This window comes from Salminus brasiliensis, chromosome 10, assembly GCF_030463535.1.
Source record: "Salminus brasiliensis chromosome 10, fSalBra1.hap2, whole genome shotgun sequence".
Classification (NCBI taxonomy): Eukaryota; Metazoa; Chordata; class Actinopteri; order Characiformes; family Bryconidae; genus Salminus; species Salminus brasiliensis.
The window spans coordinates 36,833,171-36,845,720 of NC_132887.1; the positions used below are offsets into that span (position 1 = coordinate 36,833,171).

At 41.4% G+C, this 12,550-nt stretch overlaps 1 protein-coding gene across 3 annotated transcripts in view; it reads right to left on the reverse strand.

Moving 5' to 3' along the window:
• Positions 1-12,550, reverse strand: part of ttc27 (tetratricopeptide repeat domain 27) — an 82,112-nt gene that overhangs the window by 53,334 nt on the left and 16,228 nt on the right. For all 3 annotated transcript variants that reach the window (XM_072689983.1, XM_072689982.1, XM_072689981.1), the window contains exons 6-9: positions 11,073-11,237; positions 10,733-10,875; positions 8,450-8,562; positions 4,844-4,910 (exon numbers count right to left, since the gene is read on the reverse strand). In XM_072689983.1, coding sequence (XP_072546084.1) covers positions 4,844-4,910; positions 8,450-8,562; positions 10,733-10,875; positions 11,073-11,237 — 488 coding nt within the window. The remainder of the gene's footprint in view (positions 1-4,843; positions 4,911-8,449; positions 8,563-10,732; positions 10,876-11,072; positions 11,238-12,550) is intronic.

Genomic DNA, 12,550 nt, shown 5'->3' on the forward strand with positions numbered 1-12,550 from the left:
CAGGGGCCCCTTCACTCCTCAGTTAGGTTGTACTCAATTAATTCCCCTTCAAGTAGGTAACAACGGACGTGACTGACAATGTAAATCAAGGCTGGCTTGAATACACATCTCAGTGGTGTTGTGGGAGGCTGTGACTCCTCTTGGAAAGCTCTTTCCTTACTCGTCTTGCCCTTTTAACCACAAACCAGAATGCAGCGATCAAATCGTTTGGAGACGACAGATGAAGTGTCTTTAGCTAGCTCGAGCGTACGATGACCCAAATCTACACAAATGAAGTCATGGTTTGAGGAGGAGGAGGAGGAGACCATTCATACCAGCCCCTGCTGAGTGAAATGTGTTGTGGAAGCGCACAACTGAAGCCACCCATTACATACACCCATCATTTTGGACAAAATATTTATGAGGGACACAGGCACTGGCCTCAAGTCAGACTGCAAAAAAGAGACCAAAAAAAATGTTGCAATGCATTTCTACACACCCAGCTGTTTCATATTCAGAGCTCTTGTATTCAGCATTAAGCACTCATAGCCATCAGCAGTGCAAAGCCTTTGGCCAGCAATCGTCAGTGACATCAACGTGAGTATTGGCGTCAAGGGGATCACAGCAGGGAAACTTCCCAACACAACCAAACAAACACGGCATTGCATTACACGGACAAACCATCTCCATCTTTGGCCTAGTGTGGGGGGAATAAAAACGATCTTTCAACTGAAGGGAGGCCGGAGACTCATCAGAAAATAAAACGCTGACACTACCTAGCCGCAGTGACGCCACACACCCCGAGGTGACCGCTTACGCCCAGCTGGTCCAAAGAGAGATATGGAAAGTGCTGACAGCGCAGAACCGTGGGATGGAGGAAGTGAACACCATCCAGGTGGTCACAGCCAATATCTGGATCTCTTGATGATGGCATCTGGGAGAGATACCAGGGTGTCTAACGTCACTGGTTACAGAAAGCAGGCCAGAACGGCCGTATAACCCAGTGACTCATCATAAAAAGGGGAAATTAAAGAAGGTCTGGCACACAGGAAAGGGATTTTGATGGGAATGTCACCAATGTCAACACCAAGGCCAGCTATCTGGAAGTGGGGAGAGGAAGAAATTCAAATGTGGAAAAGAAAACTCATCGCAACTTCCAAACAATTCCCATTGTGTACATTAGACTAACTATATAATTGTTTGTGTAACTGATATATATCGCTGTCCAATAAAAACATGTATCTCCAAAATTGTGATTTTACAGAAGAAGGAAGATTTTCTCAACTCCAAATGGAAGTCAATGTAAGTATGTAGGTTTAATCCAAGTAATTAAGAGGATTTCTATTGGTCCATTCATCCAGAATTTACTATAGGGTTCAACTTAAAACTAAAAACTGACAATAATGGAGATTTCATTTAACATCTGCAATATATATCAAATAGACTTTACTATAAACCTTTTTGCCAAAGAGTAAGGACTACAACAGTTTATCATCTAGGACACAGGACTACATTTAACAGCACAATAGAAGAAAGCAGTGCAAACAGACAATAAATACAAAAAAACAAAGAAAAACAAACAAACAAACAAACATAATATAGGCTACTAGTGCCAGTATTAATACAGGGACACCTCGAAATGCAGAATTCAAAAACTGGCATGTATCTAGAATTATTTTAGAATCATCTTCATCTCCCTAAATCTAAACCTATATTAAATAAATCACTGGGGTAACAAGAGATTCACACTGAATCATACATTCAAGACAAAGCCAAAACTAAATAACTGTACCCCACCAGAGTCGGCTCTATTTAAACTCCCAATGGCTGTAACCATTACGTTCCTCATGGAATCTGTGAGACAAATAAAATGACTACGGATGAGAAATATCCACTCGATAAGTGTAAGAGCTCTAAATGAGCCATCGTTTCCTCCCTCTCATTTACAGCTGTATTTTACTCGGTGACATCAGCAGTAATCAAGTGCACAGGGAATAGGGAATTTGAGACGGATCCTTGGCTTTTGTTGTTGTTTTTTTTCTTTTAATAAAACTAGTAAGGAGGACTGCACGGGTAAAACTGCCCCCAAGGCACCAATGCAAGTCGAACATTTCTGCAGCCTCTCCAATGATGAGAATCACACCAACTGCACAGTTTCACACGGGCACAGACACAAGAACAGTTTATCTTCATTTCACCTGTGAGGACAGGTAAGTAGACACGTTTCATTTGATGGCACACATTTTTATTCTGGACCCCACAAAGCGCGAATAACTAACAAGAAGGAGAAAAGGTATTTACAGAGTTTAATGGCTGAGCTGTGAAAGTGTTCCCTGGTGGTTCTAGGAAAGTGCTAGTTCAGCTGCTCGCCGTTTATAGTCCCCCTCAATGGCTCAGAGAAAATGTACATCTTTAAATGAGGGGGAGGGGCTGATGAATTATGATTCTCAGCCCTCTTTATGGTCCATCACTCTGGTTATTCTTGGATGCCTGCTACCCTATGAAGCAGGTAAACCAGTAAGCACTGTATCGCTGATGCATTTGAGAGAGTTACATAAATAAATTAAAAAAAATTGACTGACACAATGTGCAAGCTTCCCACAACAGTATACATTACCACCTTCGACCAGGCTTAGTGAGGCTGCATGGTTTCAATAATAACAAGATGAGGGTCTTAACATCAACGTGGGACCACCAACTACTCCTTGCTGCGTCCCTGAGATCAGTTGTGCATGCGTCGGTCTTGAGAAACAGATACGCGCACTCAAGGTTAAAGAACCCTGGTTCGGGTTCAATACTAAACTTTAAGGGAAATGTTTTTGGCAGCAAGTCAAAAGCTCCAATTCCAAATAACTGATTGATTTCGCTCCAAGCACTGAAAAGCTCTCTCCCAAAGCATACATCCCCCTCCCGCCTACAAATAGAGATATCAAGCTTTGCAAAGCAACAGCCAGACACAACTGCCGTTCTCAATAAAAAAAAAAAAGGCAAGCAAAAGGGAACTTGTAATGAATGCAAATGGATTTTAGAAACCGTGACGACAGGCAGGGCAACAATCCAGGCATAAATTAAAGGAAAAAAAAAAACAACAGGACAAGCTGAAACATCAGCCCAGCAAATTTGCCTTAATATGGTGTTTAATGGCATTTGTCACACCCCCCCATGAGACCAGAAACCTTTGATCAGCTGGTATCGAGAGCAGTGAATAGGCAAACCCTGCTCATCAGAAACAAAATACAAAAAAAGAAATAAATCATAATTGCACTCCAACATGGAAGCCTATGAATAATAGATGCCATCACAATATATAGGCTGCCTGTGTTAAAAAAATAAATAGATAAATAAATAAATAAAATAAAGTTTTGTCTGTTCAGCTGATGCGTTTACAAAACGACGCTTTCAGCAGAAATGGCAGACATGTTTGTTTTTCTACAGATGTGTTACTGCATGGTTTCAGTATCTTTGTACAGATGTATAATGTTAAGATTATGATCCTTTTAGCCTCTGCATTTAGCCTCCCAACTGTGAAAGTAATAACACTAGTGACTAAAGGCAGTAGGGGCAGCCACCTCAGCACCCGGGGAGCAATTATGGGTTAGGTGCCTCGTTCAAGGGCACTTCAGTCGTAAATGCTAAGGGAGGAAAAAGCGCTGTTCTTTCACTGCCCCTGGGGGTGTGAAGTCAAACCGCCAACCTTCCAGTCCCAAGCTTTTCTAACCTTTAGGCTATGGCTGTGTTCACACAGTAGGTAAGAGTGGCTCACATGGTATTGTTTTCTTTATATTGAAGGCGACCTCTTCAACTGGTACTGAAATCTGCCATGCATATCCGATAAAATGCTGAAATTCAGTCAGCTCGTTAGAACCCCCCAATCTTTCACAAATGTGTGTAAAGGCAGACTGCATGGCTAGGTGCTTGGTTGCTTGGGTTGGGTGATATCCACTTTTTTCAAACCATATCTCAAAACTAACGCAGTATAAGGTATTACCATATTAAGCCGAGTGTCCGGTGTTAGGAGTAACAGAAAAGTTAAATGAGGCCGGTTCCGTGGTCTTTGGACTCGTAGGCTTAGATAAGTTAGCTGTCCCAGCTAACTGAGGCTCAAACCCCACTCATATCAAAGTTAATGGTCATTCGTTAATTTTTTTTTGGCTCTGCTAGTTCATGCTTTTATATGAAAGTAAATGTAAATGGCATTGATAGGTCACATTATTAACAAAGATAGTAGAATGAAAGTCAGAAACAGCTGTTTGTTTGACTCAACAGCGTCACCTTCACCTTTTCCAACCTCAAAAGTTGACCATGCCTTGTTATCTTACTAATTCATATACAGATTCATTCTGGGCCCACTAAGGTGCCTTATTCCAGCTTAACGTTGGTATTTTGGGATTGCCACCTTTTACCATTTAGCACTTTTGATGCATTTGTTTCATCATCTCCCATTATCAGTATACAATAGCATTCATTTAAAGGCTGTTACTTTAAGCTTCGTAAGTAGGAGCTTATGAGACAGAGACACGGTAATAAAGACATTCTTCTTTCGGTCTGGTATGATCGTCCATCTGACGAATGAACAAACTTGCTCTTGCACACTCTGACATTCCAGAGAAAAAGTCAACTTCACACAAACACACACACTGACGCTAGAAAGGGAAGGAGATATATGGTCTGGATTTGACCATGCTAACATGCACGGCCAAAGCACGACTCAGCGTTCTTCCATTTACAGCCCCCTGCGGAAACATCGAGACACAAGGCCAGGGCCAAGGCTGCGCAGCACAGTGGAGACAAGAACACAGCACGGCACAGAATGCACAGCACGCACACACTCCTGAACAGACACACACATTCAATTATGACTTACTGTTGTGAAGGCCAGGAGCTCCTCGTCGTTAAGTTTGTGAACCGGATTGTTCCTCTGGAAGTCTGTGCTGTAGGAATAAATGACCAAACAAATCAAGCAGGAAAGTCGGAAAAATAACAGCACAAAAAGACCTAAAAACAGCAGAGTCTACAGAAAATATATACTGTAGGATTCCACCAAAAGTGTCTACAGAAGGAATCCTTTATTTGGTTTCTGCTCTCGTGCTTACATAGAAAGGGTCTGGACTGGTAAGCAGTGTTTCTTTCAGTGAGCAGAACTTGTCGCCACTCGTGAAGGAAAAACACCAACATTATTATTACAGATAAACATGAACCTATTTGCACCATGCATAATGCCAGGTGTGTGCTAGAGGGGTATAAACCCCCCTTTTGGGATGAGCTGTGGAGGTAATCATCCAACACACTAACCTCACTACCACTCTTGTTGCTAAACGCAATCAAATCCTCACAGCAAAGCTCCACAACCTAGAAAAAATAACTTCTTCCCTGGACAGTAAAATTTAATTCCCTTGATTAAAGATAAAAACAATGAAGGAGCAGGTGTCCCAATACTTTTGTCCATTTAGTGTAAATACACTTTACACAATTTTCAACCTAATTTGGAAGGCCAATTACCCAACACAGGGAGCCCCTAACGCTAGGAGGGTGAAGACTCCTAGCTCCTAGTGTCTTTTCTGACATGTGAAGCAGCTGATGTAGCGCCGCCGATCCCTGTGCTGACCAACATAACACTAAGAGTGCTGTGGGGAGGAAGTGCCATAAACCCACGCCTGAAAGAGACAAAGGCCAATTGAGTACTCTGGGACTCCGGCTGCTAATGGCAAGCGCCTTAGTCCACTGGACCACTCGAAGCCGAAAGGCAAATTCACTTTAAATACAATTCACCCACAACTGTGCAACCCCAATTTGTAGCTCACATTTTTCATTTGTTTATGTATTTATTTAATTCCACATTTTAGGCAGTTCATGTGCACGTCATTCCTTCTTGGAACCATGTGTGCTAGGATCTGACTAGACGGTATGGTCAGAAAGATAACCCAATTACATAATTGGACGATTGCCTAAAACAGAATGCATTAATAGCAGGCCATCATTTGCAAAGTTTAGTGCTGAATAGAGGTTGCAAAGACAGTTCACATTATGACCCTAATGCATGGTTTAATTTACCATAATTAGGCCATCTGGTTTAACACATGAAGACATCTTAGCAATAAAGGTGTCATTAAAGTGTCTGAGCTATTGTACACACCTATTCAGCCCCAGCGGAAATGGCACAGTGACAGCACTAAAGCCTGTCTATCGGTACAGGTCGGGTCCGTTCGATACTAATAAAAAACAAACAGTGCTGGTAGAAGGCATGCAGGTGTGGCACTGATTTCTTAAAATGTCCAGAAGAACGTCCAATCTAATGTTCTTCAAGTGCAAGAAAAGCAAGCACCTCAGCCTCACAGCACCGGCACGCTAAATCCATCTTAAACCATCACTCAATCCAATTAAAGCCTCTGCCCCGCATAATTACGCCCTGCTAATTATTCCACACCTGCAATTTGTCTCCTAGCAGCAGCAGCCAGCAGGGATGATGACCTTTTAGCATCGAGCAGGCAGAGCAGGCCAGCATAGAGCTAATTACTCTGTAGCTCTGGAGCAGTGTCTCCTCCTCCAGAGGCTGGGAATGTCTGGGGTGGACAGCCAGCTAGAGTGGGCAGAGGGTTCTATCTGTGCTAAGGAGAGGCAGCCTGAAGTAAAGGGAGAAACCTTGTGCAGTCTTTAAAATGCACTGCCAGAACCCCCTCCACGGAAAGCAAAGTCTGAGATTAGGGGTTTTGATGGGGCATAACAGTACCAATAACTGACCAGTGAACAGAAATAGTGTTCCCAAAGGCAGCACAGACCTTTTTTCTGCTATGTTTGCTAAGGATATAGAAACAAGACTGGGCAGAAAGTGGCCTAGCCTGGGGGAAAGATACTTTAATTGCCGCTTGAACACTTTAATTATACATTTTCTCCAAAAAGGTAAGAATGGAAAAGTACTGAAGCTGGTAAAAGAAACAGCAGCACACTGAACATCAGACATATTTACAGTAACTCTGGTGCCAGATGCGACACGTCAGCATCACGTAAGCACGGGATAAGCGAAGTGCAAGCAATTGTAAGCCCAATCTACCCTGCCTTAGACCTCGCTTCATTATATAACCACTGCAGAGAGGAATAGCAGCTGTTTTTTCTTCTTTAACAAGCATCTCATTTCATTTAGATTTCAGTGCATTTGATTAGTATTTGATTAGTATTTAATTTGTTTAACGAGTACAATAAATAAAATACAAATTAACAAAGTGAACATAGCTTTAAACAGTTTACAGTGTAATAGACAGTCTTTCTACAGAGTTTCTGCTTCATTTCACCAAAAAAAAAAAAAAAGACTAGCCAGTGTGGCCTCACAAGGGAATAAGCGAAACTGTGGCACACTGAAAGCACCTAAAATTCAAGCATGTATACGTTACAGCTGGATTTAGTCTTGAGCAAAGCAGAAAGGAGCCGGACCAGATGGAAAATGAGACTAGCACACAAAACAGATACCTTGAGAGCAAAGGGAATTTAAAATATGACCTACAAAAACAAAGTCCTCCCAAAAAAACATAAAACTGTGCAATAACAACAATTCACACTTCCTGACTTATGATAATGTGATTATGTACTGACAGCATTAAAAGCCCAGGACTAAAATAGTAATACTAATAATAGTAATCTTAAGAATTACAGATAAATGCTCCATTTTGCTCGAATGTCTTTCAACACTAGAAAAACGCCTGCCAACATACCTGTTAGAATCATGGTTATTAAAATATGTTTGGCCGACGCTTTCATAACCTGAACTACAGAGACATATTTGATAACAGATGGACGAGGTACGCTCTTAAAATGGACTATAACAGAAGTGTCAGTGGAGCGTTATGTGCAGGAACACGCTTCTGTGTCCATCTGCAAACGGCCCAGCTGCAAAGAATAGTCATAGTGTGGATACTGCCTGAACTGTTAGAGTGGTCAGAGAGATACTTGCTCAAGATGTTTGTTAATGACACTTTTGGGATACTTATCCTTGGAATACACATACACAATATGGACAAAAGTATTGAGACACAACTCTTAATTTTTTAATTCAGGCATTTCAGTCATTGCCATTGAGTCTGCCTTCAAACACATTATTGAAAGAATGGGTGCTGCTACAGAGCTCACTGGATTTCAGCGTGGTACTGTAATAAGATGCCACTGCAACAAGTAAGTTTGTGAGATTTCTTCCCTTTTAGATATTTTACGAGTGGTATTATTGACAAGTGAAAGCATTTAGGAACCACAACAAACCATTAAAGGTACAGAGCGGGGTCCCAGAGTACTGAGGCCCAAAGTGCATAAAAGATGCCAACACTCTGCTGACTCAATAACTGCATAGTTCCAAACCTGCTGTTGGAACTGCAAAAGGGGGACCAAGTCCACATCAATGTCTATGTCCGTTTTTGTCCATACAGTGGACATGCATCTGCGCACACACCCACTTACACATTCTTGCTTCAATGGTTGAGATACTCACCACACTCCCAGGATGAGGGCCTGCTCTTCTCCACTGAGGTCTGGGAGCTGGTGATCAGAAGGCTCTGCTAGGTTTATCTGATTCAGCACTGTATCATCACTCAGCTGGTGGTCCTACATACACAAACAAACAAACACAGATACATCAGGACAGTATATTTGTGTGAGACAGACATATATTTGCAGGATCTTTTTTGGTTTTAACTATAAATACTTTACAGCAGTTTAATTCAATTAGCTTATCTAGCTAAAGTTTACTTTACAGTTGAGAAGTACACGCATACATACATCATTATGCTGGCAAAACCTGATCAATAAAAAGCATTCAATTGTGGAAGCAAGAGGCTAGCTAAAGGAGAGTACAGATTTGTTAGTGATTAATAATTCGCTTTTATTGGTCGATCGTCTTAGTCTTCAGATTTAACCTTTGGTGTGCTTTTACAGTACTTGCTTTTACTGATTTTGTCATAAAATAAAGCGTGTATAACCCAGCTGAATAAACACATTCGTTAAAATATAAGCTAATGCTTAAGCGATGTTCATATGAAGCAGCATTTTGACAGTATTACATTTAATTAAAAAGCAGTAGATCATGTGGGAATTGAAATTTACACAGCCAGTTCTTAGGTAAACAAACAGATGTTAGCTTATGGTACTATGGATCTAAGTAAATAATTTGCAAAGCCTCTTTAGCAGTGGAGGGAGCAGGGGTGGTGTGTCTGCCACTGCTGCTAAAATAAAATCCTAGCTGAAACACTGTTGCAGAATCCCTAGGATCACTGGACAGTAGGGAACAGTTGTAATTAAACCAGTGTGATCAAATTAAAGCTTTGTACAAAGACGTACAAACAGGCAAACCTGAGATGATCAAGACAAACCACACGTCATTTAAGCTAGTCATCACTGTAGCAAGCTTTTACAATACTGATTAACTGATTGATAGAACAGTATAAACCTGCACCAGTTTGTCTGTATTAAAAACACTGCAGCCATATGCCACTTCACTCACTGGATCTTACAATGCACACATACACACACACACACACACACACACACACACACACACACACACACCTGTCTACACAATCCCAGTCCAGACTGATTTAATGTGAGGCTAGCCAGACTCACTCCCAAATGAATTACGAAATGTTTAACGATGAAAAGCCCCAGCTCACATCCCAGGTGAGAGACAGAGGAGGTACAAAAAAGCAAACAATTAAAACACAGCCAACTATTCCCAAACACAAACACGCTTTCATCGCATCTGCAGAAATGATCAGAAAGGTAACGAAGCAAACACCTTGCCTGACATCTGACTGAGTGTGAGGTTCAGGGGCTGCCAGGGCCCCTGAAAGTGTTCCCAGGAGACATGTGTTTGTTTCTCCAGTTCTCTGCACATGCTGTGATCCAGTGTGTGAAAGCAGTCTGGCGCTGTATGTAATAATAATAATAACCCATTTATCTTTTGAGGCTGGCGCACAGGGAGTGCATGTGTGCATCTGAGGCATAACTACATACGAGTCAGAGGGTACAAAAATGCTTTTAGCATCTCTAAAGACACATCTTTTTACCCTGCTCACAACATTAGAGCTGGACATGATGATGAAGTGACCGCGATACAGGTATATTATTTAGGAAATCTTATCAGTATATGAAAATTAACATTAGAAAAGACGTTCTTACATCAATTTAAAGATGTTTAAAAGACAACATGGGGTAAAAGAACGCCACACCATCACTGCTAATTGCATAAATCAGACTCATGATCATGACAAATCAACAAATCTCATAAATTGGGATTGAGCTTTATGTAATTATCACATTAAACACATCCACATTAAGCTAAATTCCCAGACCTCCTGATACACCCATACCATGCATCAGAAATATACAATTCAAACCTTTCTAGTGCTCACATGCAGTGGCCTTTCACCATATGCCTCTCTAAAGACCCTTCATTTGCTGTCAGTTTGGGCAGTAGCCAGTACAGCAGTAACTGGATAGCTGTATTACAGACCAGATAGAAAGAACTTGACCAAGGTTCAAGAATGTGCAATAAAAGTAACTCACTGCCCCAGGGTGTGAGAGAGAGAGAGAGAGAGAGAGAGAGAGAGAGACACATCTGCGTGAGATACAGCATGCCAGCAAGCATGACCTTCGCTGCTTTTCAATGTCATTTCTATAGTAAACCCAAGAGCAAAGGTCACCCCCTGGTGGCTATAATGAACAATGCACAGCATTCGACATTGTTCACATGTGTGTGTATGGGCACACATGTTCATACCTTTGGCAGGAGTTCTTTGGGTGTCGGTGCCAGTGAGAAGCTGCCCTCACCCTCAAGAATAGGGGAGTCCTCCTTCCTCTTAACATCAAGGATGAGCTGAGCGAGGAAATTCTCCTGAAAACGAGTTCTCTTCCCAAGCGCACCTGCAAAGAACAACACAATGAACAATCTGTCCATTCCATTTCTCATCCATTTGCCCATTTATCCCTTATAAACGTCTCATCTATGTTTTCTTAAATCAATCCATTAGTCTCCCCCACCTTATGCCAAATATCCCTCAGTTTATTTACTCTGCAATCTGGCTCAAATTACTACAACAGCTCAAACACCATCGCGTTACCCGTCATGTTAATGTCGAGTCCTGACAGTTCCCGGGCTTTCTGCAGGTGCTCTTTGGCTTTGAGGTAATCATAGTAGGTCAGGCAGGTATAGCTGCACTCCAGGTGGAAGAGTATAGCCAGGTTTTTGTGTGCTGCGTTGGTGAACAGATCCTCATGTTTACGCACTGCAGGTAACAAATAAGAAGAGAGAAAATGAGGGAGGGAAATGTTGTAGATGCTTAAAAGGATGCAAACACACTGGGAGCATATTGCAACTCCACGGGGGAAGAAGGTGTAACGTGTGTACTTCTCCAGATGCATGGGAGTCATTTACAAAGGGGTGTGCAAAATTCCCTTACTACAATACTGGGAGACATTTTCATAATGGTATTATTAGTGCCCTATTTACATAAATACAGCTATTCAAAATCTATGATTATAATAATTCACGTACTGTGCATGCTGCACTGAAACCAATTCAACTAATGGTGCACAAACAGTCAAGTCAGTATCCCTTATGCACTGACAATAATATGAGATGCCCCGAAACATTACTGGGAGGCAATTTATCACAATAATGTTACAAACTCACTTTAACTCTCTATGGTTCATTATGAAATTGAATTTTACAAATTCATGAATAAATGTGAAGCTAATGAAGATGTAAACTGTAGCTTTCAGCTTTAAAAGGCCTCTAAAATACATACCTCAAATAATTTTATTAATAAGTCAAAAATGCCCTGCTTTTAATGCCTAAGTAACATGCTACACCTCGAAGGAGTTGAGTAATAAGACCTTGAAGGCACAGGCAGAGTAGGGAGAATCATGTGACAGCTACGTCCTTCGCATGCTCTATGTGGCCATGACCAGAATGAAAATCTCTGAAGGCCACACGGCTTCAAGATTAAAATCCGTTTTAGTACACACAACACACCAGCATAAGTTATATATCTGCCTATGCTGACGACATTCTTCAGCCTTCAGGAGATAGCCACATATTCAGGGTGAGTGAGAGTGTGAGTACGAGTGTGTGTGTGCGCGCGCGTGCGTGCGTGCGCGTGTAAGAGAGGCGCAATGGTTCTTTACATGCAGCCACCTTTAGGAGGAAAATCGCATGTGAGGAGTTTACGAGCTACGGGAGATTACAACTATAAATTTCAATCTATAAATCAATCAATCAATCAGTCAGTCAATCAATAAAAGAAAGGCAGTTTTAGACTAGAATGTCTAAGGAGTCATTAAATTGATGTAAAATGGGCCATAAAACAATATAAAGACCGCAATGGAAACGTCCCATTGAATAATGTAAAGACAAGGCTGCCAAATATTGGGGGAAAAAAACGAACATTGCAATATTTTGTTGTTCTTTGATATATATTGCAATATTACACAAATACAGAAGTCAATGTCAAATCCAGTATGATTTGTTATGATAATGCACTCCTGTACTGTATCCAAGATTGGAGTAAAATAAATGGTACTGGGAAGATATTCGGCA